Source organism: Musca domestica, unplaced genomic scaffold (assembly GCF_030504385.1).
Source record: "Musca domestica strain aabys unplaced genomic scaffold, Musca_domestica.polishedcontigs.V.1.1 1, whole genome shotgun sequence".
Lineage (NCBI taxonomy): Eukaryota > Metazoa > Arthropoda > Insecta > Diptera > Muscidae > Musca > Musca domestica.
Genome location: NW_026712114.1, coordinates 51,253,737 through 51,278,858, shown reverse-complemented (window position 1 = coordinate 51,278,858; position 25,122 = coordinate 51,253,737). Strand labels below are relative to the sequence as shown.

At 35.3% G+C, this 25,122-nt stretch overlaps 1 protein-coding gene across 1 annotated transcript in view; it reads right to left on the bottom strand.

Moving 5' to 3' along the window:
* LOC101899471 (chorion peroxidase) overlaps positions 1-21,816 on the bottom strand; it is a 29,756-nt gene extending 7,940 nt beyond the window's left edge. Inside the window, exons 1-8 of the mRNA XM_059124016.1 lie at positions 21,158-21,816; positions 20,977-21,085; positions 15,782-16,112; positions 15,557-15,719; positions 15,300-15,487; positions 13,313-14,020; positions 13,090-13,254; positions 11,885-12,005 (exon numbers count right to left, since the gene is read on the bottom strand). Coding sequence (XP_058979999.1) covers positions 11,885-12,005; positions 13,090-13,254; positions 13,313-14,020; positions 15,300-15,487; positions 15,557-15,719; positions 15,782-16,112; positions 20,977-21,085; positions 21,158-21,224 — 1,852 coding nt within the window. The 5' untranslated portion in view covers positions 21,225-21,816. The remainder of the gene's footprint in view (positions 1-11,884; positions 12,006-13,089; positions 13,255-13,312; positions 14,021-15,299; positions 15,488-15,556; positions 15,720-15,781; positions 16,113-20,976; positions 21,086-21,157) is intronic.
* Between the last annotated feature and the right edge of the window lie 3,306 nt (positions 21,817-25,122).

Genomic DNA, 25,122 nt, shown 5'->3' with positions numbered 1-25,122 from the left:
CTTAAATCCGGAAATTTGATATTGACATTGTTTTGGATATGTGTATTAAATCTTACAAAATTTGATATTGGGTGAAGGGATAGAGCCAAAGTTCTGAAATTTTATATTGAAGTCACTGTTGGTTTCTAAGTTTTACTTATGGGGACATTGAAATAATTTTGGACAGACAAATTTTATGTGGGCCCATTGTGCGATGGATCGATAAACTTCAAAATGAAAATTTTGGAGTATTGCTTTTGGAGTAAACTTGAATAATATATAAGATCTTGAAAGTCTGAAAATTTAGTACGATGTATAAGGTTTCGATTAAAAATTTTTTATAGACATTTTTAAAATTAGATTTTTAAAGATTTTTGAAGACTTATCACAGTTACAATTGTAATAGTTTATTACTAAAAAATATTTCTGAAGGACCATGGCTTCTGCGATCGTGGAATACTTGTGAAGGACTATGACATATATGGTCTTGGATTTTTAAAGAATAGCTTAAAAGACCTGCCACAGCCATAATCGAATGTATAATGTTTCTAATACCTCTTATTCTTTTTACAAAGCATTCATATTAATTTCACACATTCATATCTTCTATCCGGATCTTTTTCAACACTCACATTTCCGGGTATTACAGTTAATACTCAGCACGAAATTTTATTGAATAAATTCCATTCGTTCGCCATAATGCGCTTTAAATTAATATCTAACCCATTAATTACTTTTGTAAATCGAGTTCTGCCAGGTCACCAAAGTTTCATGTCGCTGTTCAGAAAATGAAGCCATTGGCGTTTGTGCCACCTGTGATGGCCTACAACAACAACAAATAGCTGGAAATAGCAGTCTCTACCAATGTCTTGTATGTTTTTTAGTTAGTTACCATTCATTCATTAGTTGAAAACTTTAATAAAACAACGAAATAAACAACCGACCGTTGCTTCGTTGACAAACGTCGCAACCAGCTATTTGCGCGATGTCAACCGAACATTTGTGCCATAATTGTTACTATTTTAGCATTTGTATGTTTCAGAATGAAAACAAAAACGTAACGTTTATTTTCGATATTGTTAATTCAATTGTGGTGAACGTCTCCGGCGCACAGTGTGATATTGTGGAATTAATTTTAAATCCATGATAAAAATAAAATTGCCGGAATTTTTATTCATATGTCGACTTGAATTATCAAGAAATCGGGTACTCTAAAATTCTTGATTTGTAAGATATCAAAATCTGTAAAAATATTGAATTGTAGTCAACAAAGTTGAAAAACGTGATTCTCCCCTCATGGGAGTTTCCGCTATATATAGTGTCGATTTCGAAATTGAAACATTGCTACATTTTTACGATAATATTTTCTACACACTCAGTTTTCAAAATATCCGCCTTAAAATCGACCTGTGTCCCTACCTAAAGTTTATATAAAATTGTTTATCTAAAGCCTATAAAATATTATCGTTGTATGGGGTCTTAACAAAATAGTGGACCAATGCTTAATATAACTTAAAGAAAGAAAATCTTAGGTATCAATAACTGTAAATGTAAAATTAAAATGGATTTGGCTTGAAATCGTGACTGGGGCTTTACCTTAACGCAGACTTGTATTTAAATTTAAATAGACTGATCTTGGCCTCCTTAGTCCTAAGGATCCTCTGCATACATTGCTAAAAATATGATATGAACTTAAGGGGATCTTAAAACATATTCAACAAAGTGGCCACGATTTAAACCTTAAAGTAATATATAATCATATCTAAAAACAAGTAAAAAGGCTGTAAGTTCGGCCGGACCGAACTTTGAATACCCTCCATCATTTGGAACGAATTTGGCAATTTAAAAAAATGAAATTCGTTAAAAATTCTTTTAAAATCTTAAAAATACCGAATGTAGCCGTTATTTTTGGGTCTGTACGACGACGTGGACCTGCTTAGGCAACTTTTGTCATAAGCCATTACAATATTCAAAAGCGAAACATGATAAAAAAGAATCGGTGAATAATGTAGGTCATACCGAATATCGGGAGGTACCGTTATATAGGGGCTATATGAAGGTGTGGACCTGCACAGACAATTTTTAGTCATAGGCTGTAGTATCCACTACGAACTTCAAATACCAAATTTGAAACAATTCCGGTGAATAAAGTCGCTAAAATCATCAAAATACTAAATATCGGAAGGTGCCGTTATATGGGAACTATACGAAGACGTGGACCTGCATCGACAATCCTCCATGATAGTCTGTAGCATCCATTACGAACTTCGAATACCAAATTTGAAACGATTTCGGTGAGTAATGTAGCTAAAATCATCAAAATACCGAAAATAAGGAGGTACTATTATATGGGGGCTATACCAAAAAGTGGACAAACATGGCCCATTTTCAATACCAAAAGTCCTGCAGACATAACTTACATTTAGTAAAATTTTATCATTTATTTCATTCGGAAGCTAGAGTGATTTCCACAGACGGAGGATTTTATGCTAATAAAGAATATACCAAAGTGTGGACCCACATGGCCCATTTTTAATACCAAAAGTCCTGCAGACATAATTTACATTTAGTAAAATTTTATCATTTATTTCATTCGGAAGCTAGACTGATTTCCACAGACGGACAGACGGAGGATTTTATGCTAATTAAGAATATATATACTTTGTGGGGTCTACAATGTATATTTCGAGGTGCTACAAATGGAATAACAAATTTTAAAATATACCCTCCATACTATGGTAGAGGGTATAAATAGGGCAATAATATTGTCTTAATGAACCTAAAAGTATTCCCAAAGATCTATAGTTAAAAACTCTAAAATACGTTTTTAGATTCTACGATTTGGTCTTAAGATTTTTTGATCCTTGAAGGAACAAAAATATGTTTCGCAAAATCTAGTCTAGTCAAGTAATCTAATTAAAATCCAGGATTATATGCCCCTAAAAAAAATCTTCCGATAATATGTGTGGTTTAGAAATGTTAAAGTTTCCTTTCAAACATTAAAAGTCAAATATTACAGTCTCAAGGAATCTTAAAAATGCTTCCAAATTCCTTAAAAATTTTCAAGATTGTAACCGTCTTAAGACCCGTTTAAAACATTCGAATATTCCATAATATTCATTGAAAATTGCACTTTAAAAATATTCCCACAAATTTCCACAATTAAGGTATCTTTGAAAAATATCATTAAGAAGTGCAAAAGGCCCCTTAAAAATGTTACTAAAATTATCTTCAAATTATTATAAAGATTTTTTCTCTAAGATATTCTTTAAAAAAATCCCCAATTATAAACCTCACTTGAAATATATTGTTTTTAATTGTCTTCAAGTGAGAAGGTCCTCTGAAGGTCCGGTTGAAAATATTTTCTTGAAATGTCAAGAATAATGAAAGAATTTAAGAATAATGAAAAAATCCACAAATTTTCACGACTATAGGCATAAGAGTCTTTTAAAAAACCCGAATAATCCTTTCAAAACATTATTTAAAATGTCTATTGTGTGGACATTTATTTTCCTACTTTAGGTTAGGTTTTTAAAACACTGCGCATTGAAAATTTTGTTCACTCACATCGTTTTAATTAAAAATTAATCAGAAAGTAAAAAAAAACAACAAATACGCATTTAGTCAAAACAAACACACTGGAGTTAAAAAAAAAAAAAACAGTAAAGAAAGCCTTAAAATCGGTCGAGGCCGACTTTATGATACCCTACACCACTTTGCTAATTTAGTAGAGCTGCGCATAACAATAAAAAGTTTTTATGGGAGAATTCAATCATACACCCTATGATTATAATTATAATTTAAAGTTCAAAGGACTAAATATGACGAAGCATTTGTATCTTTTAAATTCGGACTTGTATTGCCCATTTGGTGCACAATTAATTTGAAATCGGATAAAGATATATATGGGAGCTATATCTAAATCGGAACCGATCTCGATAAAATTTGGAAAAGATATTTCTGAGCTGTATTTGATATATTTCCTTGAGTATCGTTGTTACGGAGTGCATATTACGGCTGTGGGTAACAAATATGACAAATCGGATGAACAATATATATGGGAGCTATAGCTATATCTGAACCGATCCTCACCAAATTTGACATATTAGCTTCTAGACTCAATTCGTTCGTAAGTGCCAAATTTCATCCAATTTGGGCAAATATTAGAAGTTTGGTGTACAATCAAAGGTAAATCGGACGAAGTTATATATGGGAGCTATATCCAAATCAGAACCGATCTCGATAAAATTTAGCAAATGTATTTCTGAGATGTATTTAATATATTTCTCCAAATATTGTTGTTACAGAGTGCATATTACGGCTGCGGAGGACAAAAATAACAAATCGGATGAATAATATATATGGGAGCTATAGCTATATCTGAACCGATTTCGATAAAATTTGGCATACTTATTTTCAGGTCCAATCTGATCGTACGTGCAAAATTCCATACTATTCGGACTGATATTAAACGTTTGGTGCACAATAAAAGGCAAATCGGACGAAGATATATATGGGAGCTATATCTAAATTTTTACCGATTATTTCCAATTTCAATAGGGTTCGTCCTTGGGCCAAACAAATGATTTGTGCAAAATTTCATCTGGATAGGGCAATAAATGCGAACTGTACTTTGTTTACAAAAATACATGGACAGACGGAGAGACGAACGGACGGACGGACAGATGGACGGACAGACATGCATAAATCGACTCAGAATGTGATTCTATGCAGATCATCAAAGGGAACTATGGGTCTATCTCGTTTCCTTTTGCCTGTTACAAACAAATGTACAAAGACATAATACCCTGACCACCTTGTGGTGTAGGGTATAAACACAGACGGTACAAAAAGTCTATAAAAATACATACAATACATATGTACATGTACAAACCATCCATAATTCAAACGTTTTTCCTAACCTCACAGAGAAAAAAATAAGTTTTTAAATGCATTGTCGCTTCAAGCCATTCATATGTATTAGTATTGGTATTCGAAAAAAAATGTGTGGATCTAAGCTTTAAATTGGCCACTCTACTCACTCGAGAATTAATGGCAGATTTCAATGATTGCGTTGTCTAGCGATTTTAAAAACTGTGATTTACAACCTGAGTTGTTATATTTTCGTTTGTTTTTATAGTTTAAATATTTGCTAAACTTTATCTGGTTCATTAATTTTTCATAATTCAATGGATGACATGCGGCGACGGCAGCACTCAGACACAGAGCCATAGCGAAGACATCAAAATGGTGAATAACCGCAACGAAGATGATGATGATGTACGTTGTCGTTTATTGGCGTTTCGAGATAACAACAAATTTATATGAGTCAGACATTCGACAATGTTCATCATTGGTTATTGGACTAAACTCGTTTTGATTGCATTATTTTGGTTTTTTTTTCCTCAAATTCTAATGACATTCTACAGATGGTTGGCATTTTATCAAAACACATTTAGCATGAAATGTTTACACACATTTAGCATGTATGTAAACCAACAAAAAAAAAATAATAATAAGCGTAGCAAAAATGTATACAGCGAGTGTTTAAAATTGAAATACCTATTTATTGCAATAGACAACGTTTCACGTTGTTCAGAGGACTGTATTATCCGAAGAGACATTGCTCATGGAATAAAGAATATATCCTCTGTTTTAATGGCTTGGGCCCACCATAACTTTTGCTGTATTTTCCTAATTGAAGATTAAGACCTCAGATTCTTTATTTAAAAAATATTTTTCAAAAGGTCCAATGTTATAGGCTTACGGTTCTTTAAAATTTTTCTGAAATAAATGGGACCTCTATTTTTTATGAAAAAATATATTCTAAATATAATTTACAATTTATAGGACTTAGAAAAATTGTGATTAAACTTTTAAAACATTTTAAATATTCTTGAAAAAATTATTCCCTAAGAAATCCTTGATTACATCTTTAAAATATTTTAAATATTCTTAAAAATGTATTCCTTAAGAAGTCCGTAGATATACAGGGTGAAATAAAAAACTGCAAAAAAGTCAAACGCCAAAATTTTCACATTTTTTATACCCTACAACACTATGTGTTGGGGGTATTATAAGTTTGATTGGGCCAAAAATTATGTAACACCTCGAAATATTGGTTTCCCACATAGGAAAGTATATATGGATCTTCCTAGCTCACCGAGCTGAGTCGATCTAGCTATGTATGTCCGTCCGTCCGTCTGTCCATGTTAATTTGTAATCACTCTACAGGTCGCAATTATGGTCCGATCTTCACGAAATTTAGAATGTAGGTGGGGCTTGGACCAGAATAGATACCTATTGCTTTTGGAGATGATCGCCAAATGTTTAGGAGTTGAAATGGACCAAATACTGAAAAAATGTCGGATTTTGCAGTAGCTATACAGGTCGCAATTATAGATCAATCGACGCGGAATTTCGCATGTAGCTAGAGTTTAGGGTGGGGAAGAAGCCTACCAATTTGGGTGGTCATCGGATAATATTTAGCTGGTAAAATAGACCATATCTTTTGTGTTGAAAAAATTCAAAATTTTTCATTAAACCGCGAATATTTTAAATCCCGGCGAAATCACAAAGCCATGACAAGGTTACTTCTGATCTTTACATTGATGTTAACATCCAACAAATCGGATATATAGAAAAATATGTGCGATATATATGTCTATCAAAGAAGATATGCTTGAAAGATATCTTATATGTCGAGAACGGCTGAACTGATTTCGACAGTTCTCATTAATTCAAAATGGCCTCTTGGCAGGAAAGAAAAAACGTCTAAAAAAATCGCATAAAAATATCTCTCTAAAAATGAAAATATTGATTTTGTAATATTTTCTCATATTTTTTAAATTTTGTCATATATTTGGCATACTTTCATTTTGAATTAAACATTTGGTAATATTTCTACAGCTAACAAAACTAAGTAGCTAGGATCTGAGGATATCATATACAGATCTCATTTATGGCCCGATCCTTATGAAATTTTGCATGGGGATAAGATGAGGGTCAGAATAGAAGCCTATTCTTTTTGGAGATAATCGCCATATATTTAGGGGTTGAAACGGACAAAAAGCTGCAAAATTGTCAGCAAGTCGTAATTATCGCTTGATCCTCACGTGCATTTGAATGGAGGTTACCGGACATTGCAAAAGCCAAATAGTTTTGGAAGGCCATCCAAAAATATTCAATGTGTGAAATAGTTTGCCAACTTTTGTAGACAAAATACGAAAATGTCCATTCCAGCGACTTTTTGGAGAATTCATAAATGCAGGAAAGACGCACTTCTGACTATTTCGTTAAGGCTGATTTCGTTGAAGAATATAGTCAAATGGCTGTATCTTATATAGATGCGTTTCAGTCAAAAACCAATAATAAATGTTAATCTTTTGCCACTTCTGAGAGATTATAGGTCTTTGGGAAATATTGGTTCCAGATCTGAAAGGACCATTTACGTGCAACATCTACCAATAAATTGGAAATGAGCAAATTAGTTTAAGTTGCTATTATCCGAAAATTAGAGAACGAAATCTGATGGTTTTCTGTTATTATTTGTCACAATATCTTGTGGAATTCTTTCGAGTATCTCGCCTATATAAACTGTATCATTTATTATAGTGTTGTAGGGTATTCAACGGTCGGCCCCGCTCGACTGTAGCCTTTGCTTACTTGTTTTCAAGTTATTCTTGAAAACAGTATTCCCTAAGAAATCCTTGATAACATCTTTAAAACATTTTAAATATTCTTAAAAATGTATTCCTTAAGAAGTCCGTAGATATACAGGGTGAGATAAAAAACTGCAACAAAGTCAAACGCCAAAATGTTCACATTTTTTTAATGTTATTGAATAAAGGCAAATAATGTCGGAAATAACGTCAAATTTAAGAATAAGTTTAGATTTGTTCGAATCGGTCACCTTTGGCACGAATTATGGCCTTCAAACGGCAAATTAAACCGTCGCACGCTGCCCGAATGTTGCTCTGCGATATTTTGGCCCATTCCCGGCGAAGCACTTGCTTGAGGTGATCGACACTTTGGTATTTTTTAGTGCCAACCTTTCTTTCCAAAATACTTCAGACACAATAGTCCAACAGATTGGTATCCGGAGATTTTGGTGGCTATTGTGCGCTGGAAATGAAGCGAGGAACCTCATTTTGTAACCATTCTTGGGTGGTGCGTGCTGTGTGCAATGGCGCTGAGTCCTGTTGGAATGTCCAAGGTCTGCGGCCAAAGTGTTAACGTGCCCAAGGCCAAAATATTTTCGCGATAGTATTCGGCATTTATTCTAATGCAACGGTCGATTAATACGAGCGGAGAGCGACCATCGGCTGTTATGGCGGCCCACGCCATCACCATGGCCGGCACTTGAGTTCTGGTGGCCAAACGAAGGTACACATTTTCAGCTGACCTCTTTGGCTAGTAAACACGATTATTTGGTTTGTTTACAAACTGTTGAACAACGAATGTTTTCACATCGGAGAAAACCAAATTCGGCAGGTCACCACATTTAGCCAAGCGAAGCAACTCTTTAGTTCTTTTGAGTCTATTTTCTTTCTGTTGTGGTGTAAGTTCTTGCACTTTTTGGAATTTCAATGTCTCATTTTTCAATATTTGCCGAATGGAATATTGCGATATGTTCAGCTCAAGAGCCATTTCTCGGCCATTGCGACGGGGGTTTCGATCAAGTCGCTTCTTTACTTTTCGAACCATTTCCGCTGATGTTGCTGTTTTCTACCGTTCACATCCTTGACGTCGGGTTACGCTACCAGTATCACGGTAACGAACGATGGTACGAGACACAAAAGATTTATTCACATTTAAATGCTGGAGTGCTCTAACGATAGTCACTTATGGTTTTCCAGCCAAACATGAAGAAATCACACTATCACGCTTGAATTCCATCACGAATAAATTTTTTTCTGGAAAATTCTCATCAAAATGCTTTTTTACGCTTATAAAGAATATAATAAGCTGTCACTGGATTAATTTTAACAGCTGTCGGACAAGTGGCTTAGAAACGACAGCAGTCTGAATTTGGTTGGAGGTTTTTCATCTCACCCTCTAAATAACTATTTGTTGCAACAGCAAACGTTGTTCAGAGGACAGTATCATTGGGAAAGACATTGCTTAAGGAGTCTAAGATTAATTTCAACTTTACTATGAATTTCAAAATAAAGAAACGACCCTCTGTTTTAATGGTTTGGGCCCACCATAAATTTTGCTAGATCTTCCAAACTGCAGATTAAGACCTCAATTGTCCTTCATTTAAAAATATTCTTTAAAAAGTCGAAAGTTATAGCTTTACTAGTCATGTAAAAATCGTCCAAGTGCAGTCCAAGAGTATAACAATAAATATCCCTAAAAAATATTATTACTTTCAGCGTTCTTTAAAAGTTTTCTAAATAAAAATGGAACTTTTATATTTTTCTAAAAAAAAAATATTCTAAATATAATTTAAAATTATAGCCTTAAAGGGATGTTTGATTAAATCTGTAAAACATTTTAAATATTCTTAAAAATGCATTCCTTAAGCAGTCTATGGATATAGCTTAAAACCTCTCTTTAGCCTTAAGGAGCCTTTAAAATATTTACAAAAAGACCTAATCATAGGATTTAGGATCCATTAAAAATTCATATACCGGCTATTTTATTTTCTTAAAAATATGCGGGTAAAAATCCAAGTTTTAGGGGCCTTCAGAAATATTTTTTTAAAAAAACCCATACACTTTAATCCACTGCCTTTCGACTATGGCGTCTTCCTGAACCTTTTAACGGCGCTCACTGTACTTTCAATATACTATTAATTAAACTTGTCACTACATTTAGTGAGTTCCTTTCGAGAGATCATAATTTAATTGTGTATTTGTCAATTAATAAAATGTACGTTTGTTTTTTCTTTACTGAGTCACATTTTGCAATGTTTGTGTTGCAGTGTTGCTTTTTTCTTCATTTTCTTCTAGCTGTGATTTGTAGATGTTAGGAAACATTTAGTAAATTAAATTGAAATTCGATATTATGAGAACCCATTAAGATTTAGATAAATAATATCTTGTACAAACATGTCTACCGGTGAGGAAATAAATACAAATACCAGAACTGGATTGAAAAAAAAAAAACAAACATTGTATGACACAGAATAAAGCAATTAGTTTAAACGCAATTTCCTTCAATCAGGGGCTATGATGAATGAAAAAAAAAACTGATCTTTGACTTAAATAATGACGTGAAAAGAATTTATCGTACTCAAGGCTAGTATACACATAATGTGAGAATCATGTGTACACTAGATATTTCTTGATTTATGTTAAGAATTTTTATAACATACTTTAAGGCGTTTCACACAACTTGTTATCTAAAAGGAAACGCTTTATAGTATATTATACAGGGTGAAATGAAAAAACTGCAACCAACTTTAGACTGCTGTCATTTCTAAGCCACTCGTCCGACAGCTGTTAAAATTATTTCAGTGACAGCTCATTATATTGTTTACAAGCGTACAAAAGCATTTTTGTGAGAATTTTCCAGAAAAAGAGTTATTTGTGATGGTGTGATTTCTTTATTTTGGAAAACCTCAAGTGGCTATCGTTAGAGCACTCTAGCATTTAAATGTGAGTAAATCTTTTGTGTTTCGTACCATCGCTCGTTACCGTGATACTGGTAGCGTAGCCCGACGTCAAGGAAGTGGACGGAAGAAAATAGCAACATCAGCAGAAATGGTTCGAAAAGTAAAGGAGCGACTTGATCGAAACCCGCGTCGCAGTGGCCCAAAAAATGGCTCGTAAGTTGAACATGTCGCAATATTCCATTCGGCAAATATTAAAAATTGATCTCGGGGTAAATCCATTGAAATTGCAAAAAGTGCAAGAACTTTCACCGCAAAAGAAAAAAACAAAAGAGCTAAAGAGTTGCTTCGCTTGGCCGAAAGTGGTGAACTGCCGAATTTGGTTTTCTCCGATAAGAAAGCATTTGTTGTCCAGCAGTTTGTAAACGAACAAAATAATCGTGTTTACTTGCCAAAGAGGTCAACTGAAAATGTACACCTTCGGTTGACCACCAGAACTCAAGCGCCGGTCATGGTGATGGTGTGGGCCGCCATAACAGCCGATGGTCGATCTTCGCTCGTATTAATCGTCCGTGGCATCAGAATAAATGCCGAATATTATCGCGAAAATATTCTGAAGGGTGTATTAAAGCCTTGGGCACGCAAACATTCCAACAGGACTCAGCACAATCGCACTCAGCACGCGTCACCCAAGAATGGCTACAAAATGAGGTTCCTCGTTTCATTTTCAGAGCATAATGGCCACCAAATCTCCGGATACCAATCCATTGGACTATTGTGACTGGAGTATTTCGGAAAGCAAGGTTGGCACTAAAAATTACCAAAGTGTCGATCACCTCAAGCAAGCGCTTCGCCGGGAGTGGGCCAAAATATCGCAGAACAACTTTCGGGCAGCGTGTGACGGTTTCATTGGCCGTTTGAAGGCCATAATTCGTGCCAAAGGTGAGCAATTCGAACGAATCTATGTTTATTCTATAATTTGATGCTCTTTCCGGCATTGTTTACTTTCATTTAATAAAAGTAAAAACTATGGCGTTTGACTTTGTTGCAGTTTTTTTTTATCTCACCCTGTAAATGGACGACTATAGTCGTCGAAAAGGGTACAGTTTTTTGCATATTTTGGAAACCATTTACAGGGTGAGATAAAAAATGGGTAATTTTAAAATCGTACGAATAGGAAATTGCAAAACTTAAAAGACGTATCAAATAAAAGACGTATCAAAACATGTGCGGGGTGCCGAAAATACACGCTTTACATTGATAATTTTTGACTCAAAATTAAAAGAAACTTGAAAATGTTGAAAATGATATCACTTTTTTCCAAAAAAATGTAAACGAAATACTTACCAATAATGCATTGGAATGTTGGACCCACAGCAGCATCCTTGGCTGGAATTTCTGATATGCCACCAACAATTAAATCAATGTCTTGCCAATTTCGATAGACAGTTTTTAGTTTTTCAATATCCTGAAAAAAAACGCAGAATTAATAAATTGTCACTAGACTGTAGATAGGGTCATTTCAACCATTAACAAATACTTAACAAACAGACCTAATAATGGACCGTTGTCTAGTGTATTTTTTGTTTACCCTCCACCATGGTATGGATGGTATATTAAGTTTGTCATTCCGTTTGTAACACCTCGAAATATATATACATTTTAGAACCCACATATTCTTGATCGGCATAAAATTCTATGACGATTAATACCCGTCCGTGTGTGGAAATCACTATAGCTTTCGAAAGAAATAAAGCACCTTGATAAAATTTTACTTAGATGTGTGTTTGTTCTGCAGGACTTTTGGTATTAAAAATGGACCGTCTGTGGAAAGCACTATAGCTTCCGAACGAAATAAAGTACCTTGATAAAATTTTACTTAGATGTGTGTTTTTTCTGCAGGACTTTTGGTATTGAAAATGGACTATATAAGGCCACGTTTTGGTATAGCCCTCATATAACTGTGCCGAAAGATTTAAGGTTTTTTCGACTGATTTAGTCAGAAGTTTAGCCCAAATTTGCTGTAAATTGACAGCATATGTCCCCATTATGTAAGAAACATCCTTGAATAGAACTGTTAATGTAGGTCTAAGTTTTGATATAGTCCCCATATAAGTGTACCTCCAAATATTCGGTATTTTGATGATTTGTGTCACATCTTTCATGGGAAATGTTTCAAATTTGCAATTTGAAGTTCCGAAAATTGCACATACATACACACATCTAAGTAAAATTTTATCTTCGTATGGCCTCTATATAAAGGTACCTCCCTATATTCGGTATTTTGCTGATTTTAGCGATTTTTTTACCCCGGAATTCTTTCAAACGTAGTAGCCTTCGACGAAAATTTCAATTACCGGTCCTCGTCTTCGCATAGGCCCAATATAACTTCCTATATTCGATATTTTGATGATTTTATCAGCATTTTTCAAAGTTTTTTTTTTTTGAAAATTTGCAAAACTCTCGTAAATTGTGTAGGGTATTCAGTTCGGTTCGGTCCGGCCGAACTCAATGCTTTTTTACTTATATTTTTAAAGACTAATCTTCCTTACCTCATTTTCAATAAATTGCCTTAGGTCATTCCATTGAGATATTTTCACATTGCTGCAAACTTCCAAGTATTTATAATACGGCTGGAGGCCATGATCCCGACCACGTTGGATATCAAAAGCTAAGGCATCGCTGTGTGTTGGACGTTTTGTAGAATTGGAAACAAGCTGGAAAAAATCTCTTTTTTTAATTAGCTTCTATTTTTCAAAAATGTCTTGCACTTACACTGTCCACATATGAATTATCCATACGCATGGTCCTTTGCCAGAGAAGAGCGTCTAAAATTTCATCAAGTTTCTGTGAGGTATAGCTTATATTCATATTATACAGTTGATCCTTCAGCGTGAAAATATCCGTGGGCGTTTCATTACCCAATGTACTAGTTTTTTGCAAAGCATTAGGCATCATCGACAAATAGAAACGGGAAGCAGCTATGGCATATTCATTGGATACTTCTATCCGAGGTTCCGCTTTATCTCTATGGGACTTTTGCTGTTCCTTTTCAATTTCATTTGCCATACCCTTCCCTAGGACCTTAACTAACCATTCCTTGAACACAATCTTTTGATATGTATCGATATTTATGGTCTTGGCATATTGGAATAATTTCTCATCATTCCATTGTGGGTGGGCTTTTTTCAGCTCCATAGCCAAGTGGTTATGGTTACGCATAAATATCGTGTACAGGGTAATGCTGAATGGATTGCTATTCACTCTGGAATCACCGGACATAAAACAGGTCGTACTATTGTTCTGTCGGTGGGCACAAAAATGATGAGCCTCTGTTGTTACCAGGGGCAGTAAAGATTCACCAACCCGCTCCTCATTGGTCGATTTTAACAAGCCATTTTTAAAAAGTCGTACCCGACGTCGTGCTGATTCGGTAAACCCATAAAGAGGTGACATGTCCAAAGTGGCGGTAGCTTGATTGAGCTGTAAAAATTGGAAGAAACGAAGAAAGCAGTCAGTGCAAATGAGATAGGAATGTCCTTTATGTTTTTGGGACACGTTGAACGAGTTTCGGTCACAAAAATTGAAGAGGAGATATAGACATCATTTGGTTTCAACAGGGCGGCGCTGTAGGCTGCACAGCCGAAGCTACGCTCGATCTCCAAAAAAAATATGTGGCCGAACCTATTTCGAAGACCTCATATTCTTCTATTGAAGACTTCAGGCTCGTCTATTGAAGACTTCAGGCTCTTCTATTGAATACCTTAGGTTCATCTATTGTAGACCTCAGGTTCTTCTATTGAAGACCTCAGGCTCCTATATTGAAGACCTCAGGCTCTTCCATTGAAGACCTCAGGCTCTTCCATTGAAGACCTCAGGCTCTTCCATTGAAGACCTCAGGCTCTTCTATTGAAGACCTCAGGCTCTTCTATTGAAGACCCCAGACTCTTCTATTGACGATCTCAGGCTGTTCTATTGACGACCTCAGGCTCTTCTACTGAAGACCTCAGATTCTTCTATTGAAGACCTCAGGCTCTTCTATTGAAGACCTCAGACTCTTCTATTGAAGATCTCAGGTTCTTTTATTGAAGACCTCAGGTTCTTCTATTGAAGACCTCAGGCTCTTTTATTGAAGACCTCAGGCTCTTCTATTGAAGACCTCAGGTTCTTCTATTGAAGACCTCAGGCTCTTCTATTGAAGACCTCAGGCTCTTCTACTGAAGATTTCAGGTTCTTTTATTGAAGACCTCAGGCTCTTCTATTGAAGACCTCTGGCTCTTCTATTGAAGACCTCAGGCTCTTCTATTGAAGACCTCAGGCTCTTCTATTGAAGACCTCAGGCTCTTCTATTGAAGACCTCAGGCTCTTCCATTGAAGACCTCAGGCTCTTTTATTGAAGACCTCAGGCTCTTCTATTGAAGGCCTTAAGCTTAAGACCTCAGGCTCTTCTATTGAAGACCTCAGGCTCCTATATTGAAGACCTCAGGCTCTTCCATTGAAGACCTCAGGCTCCTATATTGAAGACCTCAGGTTCTTCTATTCAAGACCTCAGGTTCTTCTATTGAAGACCTCAGGCTCTTCTATTGAAGACCTCAGGCACTTCTATTGAAGACCTCAGGCTCTTCTATTGAAGGCCTCAGGCTCTTCTATTGAAGACCTCAGGCTCTTCTATTGAAGACCTCAGGCTCTTCTATTGAAAATCTCAGGCTCTTATATTGAAGATCTCAGGCTCTTCTACTGAAGATTTCAGGCTCCTACTCACCTGTTCTGGAGCTCCAAAAGTACAACTATTTCCCACCGCTAAAGCACTGCGAACATAATTCAAACAAGTTGCCACGCCATAGCGATTATTTGAGTTCTCCCTTAATAGAGGAGCACATGCAGGATGATAATGACGTGGTTGTATTCGATAGTTTTGATTGCTGCAGCATTCAATTGGGGCTCCATTACCTTTTTCAGGGAAAAAACATTTTGAATTTTTAAATGAAGTATTTGATGGGAACACCTTTAGAAACTTACTCATCGATGTCACAACAGTTTTACTCAAATCCGAGGAAACAAATTGGGCCCATTGCACCACAGCCAAGGTTAGATCATTTCTGCCGACGGGCTTCTTTTCAATGGCATTTTCACACAGTTCCTTGCTAATGCTCAAAGGTTTGGGTAAGTTCTCCGAATACATCTGTGAAAAATATTTTTCATTACTAATATTACATTGGATTTTTTTTTTCAAATTTGTTTTACATTATAAAATCCATCGGTGTAGTGACGTGGCAGTAATCGTCGAAATGGATAATGAGCATCGCGTCTGTTTTCTACAACTCTTTCACATTCCATCCTAAGGTCGCTGCTTTGTGGTAAATCTTTGTCACTGAGAATCACTTCACATCGCTCTCCCGATAGTCCATTTGGTGCACATTTGCTATTGTAAATATATAGCGATGTTTTGAGAATCTTATCGGCCACCTCACTGTCTCGCAACGCTTCTTCATTCGGCAATGTGTCCAAAAGTTGAGCATGTGATATTGTACCATTTTGTACTGTGACATTTGCATTGAAGAGATTTAATTCCAAGCTATTTGAAAAAAATACGCCAAATGTTTTAACTTTACATTTAACAGGATGTTCAAGAAATACAGCCAAAAATAAAGAATTTTTTTGTTGTGTTTGGTAGGAAATTTATAAGCCATAATTGGAGGAGTCCAATAAAATACTAAGGGAATATATCGAACCGCATTAAAAACATTTAATATACCAAACGCAGGAAATATAATATTCTATTCTCTAAAATAATAAATCTATGTAAATTTTTCTCACTAATATTTGAATACCTGACATATTTTTTTCTCAAATAAGGTATTTTTATCCTTTTTGCCTTAAATCTTAATTAATATACAGGGTGAGATAAAAAAAGTTGCAGCAAAGTCAAACGCCATAATTTTTACATATTTTTTAAATTGTTTTTGAATGAAAGCAAAAAATGTCGGAAATAGCATCAAATTTTAGAATAAGTTTAGATTTGTTCGAATTTGGCCTCGAATTATGGCCTTCAAACGACCAAAAAAACCGTCACATACTACCCGAATTTCGCTCTGAGTTATTTTGGTCCATTCCCGGCGAAGGGCTTACTTGAGGTGATCAACACTTTTTAGTGCCAACCTTGCTTTCTAAAATACTCCTGACACAATAGTCCAACGGTTTGGTATCCGGAGATTTTGGTGGTCATTGTGCGCTAGAAATGAAGCGAGGAACCTCACTTTGTAAGCATTCTTGGGTGGCGCCTGCTGAGTGCGATGGTGCTTAGTCCTGTTGGAATGTCCAAGGTCTGCGGCCAAAATGTTTGTGTGCCCAAGCTTTAATACACCCTCCAGAATATTTTCGCCATAATATTCGGCAATCTGCTGCCACGGGCGATTAATACAAGCAGATAGCGATCATCGGCTGTTATGGCGGCCCACACCATCACCATGGCCGGCGCTTGAGTTCTGGTAGCCAACCGAAGGTACACATTTTCAGCTGACCTCTTTGGCAAGTAAACACGATATTTTTTTTTTTTGTTTACAAACTGCTGGACAACGAATGTTTTCTCATCGGAGTCCCTAATGACGGTACAGTTTTGAAATTTTTGTAGTAAACACATGTGAAATACACTTTAATCAACAATGTTACGCTACAGTGATCCAAAACGAGGAATATTGGTGACCATTTATTTGACCAATAATCGGTCGGTGACATTGGCACAACGTAAATTTTGTCGCAGATTTCCAACGCCTTCTAGGGAAACACTTCGACGTTTAGCCGCTCGCCTCAAAGAGACTGGCACAACAAAAAATGCTGCCAGGCGTGGCAGAGCCCGGAGTATCCGTTCTGCAGAGAGTATTGCTGCTGTAGCCCAGGATGTCATGGAAGCGCTGTCGACATCGATCAGACGACGTGCCACGCAAATGGGTATCGGTCGACGGATTCTACAGCGAATTTTGATACAAGAATTGAAGATATTTCCGTACAAAGTCTAGATGGTGCTTCAGGTATTTACTGCTGATCGCCAATCGCATCTAACATATGCTCAAGCCATCATTAATCAGCACCAAGAAGACGATTGAAAATAAGCATTAGTGATGAGGCCCAATTCCATCTTAGCGGGTACGTAAATAAGCACAATTTACGCTTCTGGGGCAGTGAAAATCCCCGTGTGACCCACGAAGAGCCATCACACCCGCTTAAATAAATCGAAAAAATTGGTAAAATTGGGCGTGGTCACTTTTTCATTGCATAAAAACCTTATTCGGGATAGAACGAACATTTAGAAAAAAAATTATAAAAATCGTCCCAGCTGTTCATAATATATATATATATATATATATATATATATATATATATATATATATATATATATAAGTTGTTCGTTGGTAATTGAATCAGTTATGAACAGCTGGGACGATTTTTATAATTTTTTTTCTAAATGTTCGTTCTATCCCGAATAAGGTTTTTATGCTATGAAAAAGTGACCACGCCCAATTTTACCCCCATTTTTCGATTTATCTAAAATCCTAATATTTGCCAAAATCATGAAGATGTCTGTTCTACAGTTAGTATACGACGTAATCTTCACTCTCCCTCCAACAATAGGTATCTGTTTGGGGCCGGAGGAACTGGCCACACCAAAATTTAAAAAAGCATAGTAACACGTCATTTGAGAACGGCTGGGCCGAACATTTGAAGAAAAGCCTCTATAAAACTCGCGGAACTGCAAAAAAAAAAAACACTGTTCTATTTTGATATGGAGTATTGTGTAGAATTGCAATTGAAAATTCTTATTGAAAAAAACCGTAAACATCGAGAAAATTTGCATATTTTCTATACATGCCGTTATATTATTAAAATTTTCAATTTTGATTAAAAAATACTTTTCAAAGCATCAAAACATTAAAAATCTCGACGTACTTTTAAATTGAGGCTATGCCTAATGGGGAACCAATAGTAACCACTACTGGGGAATAGAAAATAAATCATAAGGTGGACTTTTGTTATAATTTTTTTGACAAATGGTTTATAACCTCAAAAATACTTTTGAGCCCTTCAAAATACCTCAAATCGGCCAAATCAGAGCACAGTTTTTCGACGAATATTAGGAGATAATATTATATGAGGGCTATATATAACTGAGAACAAATATATACCTTTTGTAAAATCAATCATCCTAAGAATAATATAAAAACCTGTGCAAAGTTTGAAAGACACATATTAAAATTGGTGACCTCTATCCTAATTGCAAACGGTGAACGAAGAGGCTCACGGATATAATTTAATCAACAAAGATTTCTACTCTTTAACATACTTTATGGGGTCCCTAAATTTTATAAGTCGATGAACCTTTATTTATGATAGTTAAATTTAAATTTTTAAATGATTATCGATTCTGAGGTCCAAAACTCCAAAAAATTGACTAGATATGGAAATAATCCATCCAATGAGAACTCAAAATGCAAAATTCATTGGGACTGCAATCAGTGAAATACCGAATACGTAATATGCGCACTATACAAAATAGTGGAGCGAATTGAAAATTTAATAAGAAAAGGATTCGAAGCCTCGGAAAATTCTTCGGAACCCTTAATAGTAACCTTAACTCACATGTAACTTTATACGGGGACTATGCTCTGTCGTCAGTAATTACACTGCGGGAAATTTAAACTTGGGGTTTCGTGTCAAACGTTTTTGGGTCCATTTTCTATAGATTAACCAAACACAAAGGGCCCCAAATATTTTGCTCTATACTCCGCAAAAGTTGCGATAGAGTTTTCAATTTGTGACAGTCCTAGGGATTACAGGAAGAATCATTTGTACAAAATATGTATCAGGTCAGCTTACATTGTGATATAGCCCCCTCAAATAATATAGCCTCCTTCAAATTCCTAAAATGTTGGTAATTTGTAATTTTAGAAAGAACAACACATTCTTCCAAATAATTATAAGTATAGGACCATGCTTTGGTGTAACCCTTATATAAAGGTATCTGCTGATTTCAGCTATTTCCAGGGTCTTGGTCACATTTGGTCTTAGCTTCTAAGGGAGTAGAAGACCTCTTCGCGGAAATTTTTTAATGTCCATTTTTCGGAGAAGCGCTAATATACGTAATATGCGCACTATACAAAATAGTGGAGCGAATTGAAAATTTAATAAGAAAAGGATTCGAAGCCTCGGAAAATTCTTCGGAACCCTTAATAGTAACCTTAACTCACATGTAACTTTATACGGGGACTATGCTCTGTCGTCAGTAATTACACTGCGGGAAATTTAAACTTGGGGTTTCGTGTCAAACGTTTTTGGGTCCATTTTCTATAGATTAACCAAACACAAAGGGTCCCAAATATTTTGCTCTATACTCCGCAAAAGTTGCGATAGAGTTTTCAATTTGTGACAGTCCTAGGGATTACAGGAAGAATCATTTGTACAAAATATGTATCAGGTCGGCTTACATTGTGATATAGCCCCCTCAAATAATATAGCCTCCTTCAAATTCCTAAAATGTTGGTAATTTGTAATTTTAGAAAGAACAACACATTCTTCCAAATAATTATAAGTATAGGACCATGCTTTGGTGTAACCCTTATATAAAGGTATCTGCTGATTTCAGCTATTTCCAGGGTCTTGGTCACATTTGGTCTTAGCTTCTAAGGGAGTAGAAGACCTCTTCGCGGAAATTTTTTAATGTCCATTTTTCGGAGAAGCGCTAATATAAAAGTGCCTTCTGATTTATCTATGCATTAAAGACTAAAACTACGAACCGGCAACGCGGATCGGTCCAGCTAGTATTCATATAATACTTAGGTCAGATACGAAATGAACTGCTCTCCTTTGGAAACTCCCCTAAAAAGTGTCAAAAATTTAACAATTTTGCTTTGTAATTAACCCAATTTTAAAGAATAACCCATTAATTTCAAGTTACTGGTAATGCAGGAGGCAGTTTGTTTACATTAATTTTTAATGGGTTATTTGATTCATGCAGATTTCAATACCAGGAAACAACATTTTGTACAGTTTAGTATTTTTCGAATGATTTTAGCAAGAGTTTCCGAGACTTCGGTTTACCCCTATACCACTTTTCCAGTTTTATTCGTTTATAGAATGTTAAAAAATGCAAAGTGTGCTCATTTTAGTAAAAAATCTACATGACCTATTTGGATGACCATTAAGTTCGGCTAAATACCATGACAATAACCTTCTATTCCCTGCCTTATCTCATTGCTGCACAAGAAAAGTAGGACCAACGTTTGAAAAATTTATGAATTCTATATTTCCTCATTTTAGTACTAATGGTACACTTTTATTTGCAGCGTATTTAACATTTTCATTCGAAAATCCTATTCAACGAAAATGCTATACATCACTCTCGATCGATCGAAATCGACATTTGCACTCGATTTCCACGTACATACCTTTTTTCTTGGTTATCTGATTCTATGCCGCGTCGTACAAAATCAAGCCACTCATTTTCACTTATGGATTTAACAGCATCCAATTCAGCTTTCGTGATAACTATGGGATCTGCAACGCAAAACAATAACAAAAAAACGTTATCACAATTTTCTAATCGTTACCATTTAAATGTTCATTTACCGTATTTGAAATTTACAAAACCCAACACAAAAGCGATTCGGAGAAATAAAATTATTGAAATTTTCATTATGACACCGCTAAGATTGAATCAATTAAGTTTTGAAAAGAAATCTGTTTTACAATATTTTGTCACGTTAAAAATCAATGTTAAACACACACGATTTCTTAGAACTGCAATTATTATTATTCACTGGACTTTCAAAACCTTATTTATTTTCATAATTGAAACAAAGGAAAACACACAGACATTTCTCCAATACTCGAAACCGAATTCGAAACCTCATTTATTTTGATTGGATTTGATGTAAAAGGCAAACAAGCTCCGCTTTTATTTGTAACTAGAGATTTTTCTTTGTTTCGGTTTCCAAAGTCAGCCGTAAAATGTGACAGAGCTTAACCGGCAGGCTGGTTGGCAGGGAGCCGTATAGTTTCGTACTGTTTTTTTTCCGCGATGCGTTCAGAATAACAATTTTACACAACTGAAGTGCCAAAACCAATTTCTCTTTTGTTTTTGTTATTTATTTTCGTTGTTGTAAGGGAGGGAGCGAATGCCGCTTCAAAACTACGCCCGTTTGTTTACACCGTCCATAATCTGAGTTAAAGCTCGTTTACTTTCGTAGTAATCAATCAATCCGAAGCGTTGGCCGGCCGTTGATGATCTGATGATTATTTGAAAGAAATGTGCATAAATAATGCATTTTTATTTCAATATTCTACTTCAGAAAAGTGGGAGATTTTGGAGTGATTAAATATTGAATAGATGTGGAATGGGATAGGTAATATAGGAAAACAAAAAAAATTGAAAAAATAACTGCTTTACCAAAAGAGGAACTGTATTGATATCTTTTTATACCCTCCACCTTAGAAAGGAGGGTATATTAAATTTGTCATTCCGTTTGTAACACCTCTAAATATTCCTCATAGACCCCATAAAGTATTTATATTCATGATCAGCATACAATTCCAAGTCGATGACCGTATGTCTATCTATTGAAGTCACGATACAGCCCACATTATATGACATAGAGATTTGCAATTTGGCACCGTTGTTTGCTTTGTGTCTAGTTGGTTGGTATTGAAAATGAGATATATCGGTCCACGTTTTGGGATAGCCCCCATATAATAGTACCTCCCGATATTAGGTATTTTAATAGTTCTAGCCACATATTTCCACCAATTTGTCTAAAAATTCATATTTGTAGTTAGTTATGGATTCTAGCTCTAGTGGCGGAACATTGCACATGCAGGGTGAGATAAAAAAATGGAACAAAGTCAAACGCCATAAATTTTTATTGAATGAAAGCAGAAAATGTCGGAAATAACATCATATTTTAGAATTAAATGTTGCCCGAATGTTGCTCCGCGAGGAACCTCATTTTGTAACAATTCTTGGGTGGCGCGTGCTGAGTGAATGTTTTCTCATCGGAGAAAACCAAATTCGGCGGTTCACCAATTTCGGTCAAGCGAACCAACTATTTTCTTTCTCTAGCGGTGTAAGTTCTTACACTTTTTGGAATTTCAATGGCTTTACCCCGAGCTCATTTTTCAATATTTGACGAATGGAATATTGCGATATGTTCAGCTCGCGAACCATTTTTCGACAACTGCGACGCGGGTTTCGATCAAGTCGCTGCTTTACTTTTCGAACCATTTCTAATGATGTTGCTGTTTTCTTCCAGTATCACGGTAACGAGCGATGGTCCGAGACACAAAAGATTTATTTACATTTAAATGCTGGAGTGCTCTAGCAATAGCCACTTGTGGTTTTCCAGATAAATATAAAGAAATCACACGTGATAGTGAGAATTGAATTCCATTACGAATAACTTTTTTTCTGGAAAATTCTCACCAAAATGCTTTTGTACGCTTGTAAACAATATAATGAGCTGTCAGTGGAATAATTTTAACAGATGTCGGACGAGTGGCTTAGAAATGATAGCAGTCCGAAGTTGATTGCAGTTTTTTCATCTCACCCTGTATACCAAACTATAGGGGTTCCATTTAAATAAGGTCGAAATAATATAAGGGACTTAACAACATTTGGTCTAAGAACCCAGAACTTTTGTGGGGTTCTGATGTAAAAACAAGTACTATCAATACTACATTTTTTTTTTGGATCATTGATGTAAATATTTTTTGATTTACATTGGAAATAGAGATTTATATATTTGGTGACTTATACTAAAATTTGATGAAGAATATTTTTGTCTTTGACGCTATCTTTCTAAAATTATGCTTTTTTGGAGATATTTGCACAAACTCATTGAATTCCTGGTTTCTTGACGTCTTCTGGGATCCATATTAGAATTTTATGATAAATAATTTTGTCGAAAATGTTAACTTGATGTGGTTCAATTTGAAGGGGTTTAACCCTTTTTAAAAACAGGCGAAAAATATACATTTCTAAACTCTAACTCTTAAAAATAATTTCTGTTTTGCTGACTTTTCGTTGTTAACTTTCAGAACACCTATTCACGTGTATTCTTTTTAGCTCTACTTTCATAATCTGCTGAATTTTGCCTATAATTTCATAATCCGCTGAATTTTCCCCGTGTTGCGCAGGGGGTTCAAAGAAGTCATCTTATTTTGGAATTCAAGGAAACATTCATAGTATAGTGAAACGTATGCCGTTATTTATGAAAAACAAATCAGTCAAATATCCACCAAGTGCACGCTTGCAGGATCACGAAATTTCGCATAACAAAATCGCAATATAGTTGACCAATGTCCTCGATAGCATTTCGCAATCCATCTTTGAGGTCATAAATCAACTCTGGCCATAGAACTTATCTTGCCCCAATCACTAAATTTTCATGGTCAGTTGTAATCACATCTTTGAAAGATAACAGGGTCCGAAAACCATTTCCGTAAAAGATCAAAATTTTCGCTGTTTGTGTTTTTTTTTCACCTTTTTTTAGTGAATATTTAATTTTTAATAATGACGTAGTTTTTACCTGTAATAATCCCAGTTGTTCAAAATAACACCTCTTATTGGAAAATCTCGTAATAATGTTTGAATTCTTATTTTATTTATGATTTATGATATGACTCACAAAAAAGAGCAAAAGTAAAATATTGGTCTAAATGGTTACTATCCTCCAAAATATAGATCTCTTATGAGTGATGAAATCATGGTAGAAGAATTCAGGTAGATGCATCAAATCAAGGGAACATTGATATTTCAAAAAAAAAAAATTTCAAAATATGTAGATTTTTATATGTTTTCTTATACGACGCCAATCGGAGGTTGTTAATTTGAATAATATTTCATCTAAAATTCTCATTTTCAAAAATGGAATGACAGTTCATTCCGTATTCTTCTACCATGGATGAAATGTTATAAGTGCAAAGTTTGTAGAAAATCTGGAAGGTATTTTACAGTTCATAAGAGTCATGATTATTCAATATTTGGAGGTACCAGAAGGAGTGGACAGATAGATAAAAATACTCCCGATAGATAAAAATATTTCATATTCACTCCTAATCTAGAAATATTGAAATTAGGAATATCTGGTAGTAATTTTACAGTAATGAGAGTTATTTTTCTTCCAAATAGCCCATGGCAGCTATACGATGTCGTGGACCTATATAGATAATTCTCTTCCAAGGCATAAAGTATCTACAAGCAACTCCTTGTGTGGATTATCAGACAATTCCATTGAAAAACGTGGCTAAAATCATCAAAATACCGAATATCAGAGGGTACCGTTATATGGGGACTATACGATATCGTTGACCTATATAGATAATTCTCTTCCTAGGGATAAAGTACCCATGAGGAACTTCTTGTGTGGATTTTCAGACCATTCCATTAGAAAATGTGGCTAAAATCATCAAAATACCGAATATCGGGGGGTACCGTTATATGGGGGCTATATGATAGCGTGGACCGATATAGCCCATCTTCGAACTTGACCTGCCTGCAGACAAAAGGGGGATCTGTGCAAAATTTTAGCTTCCTATCT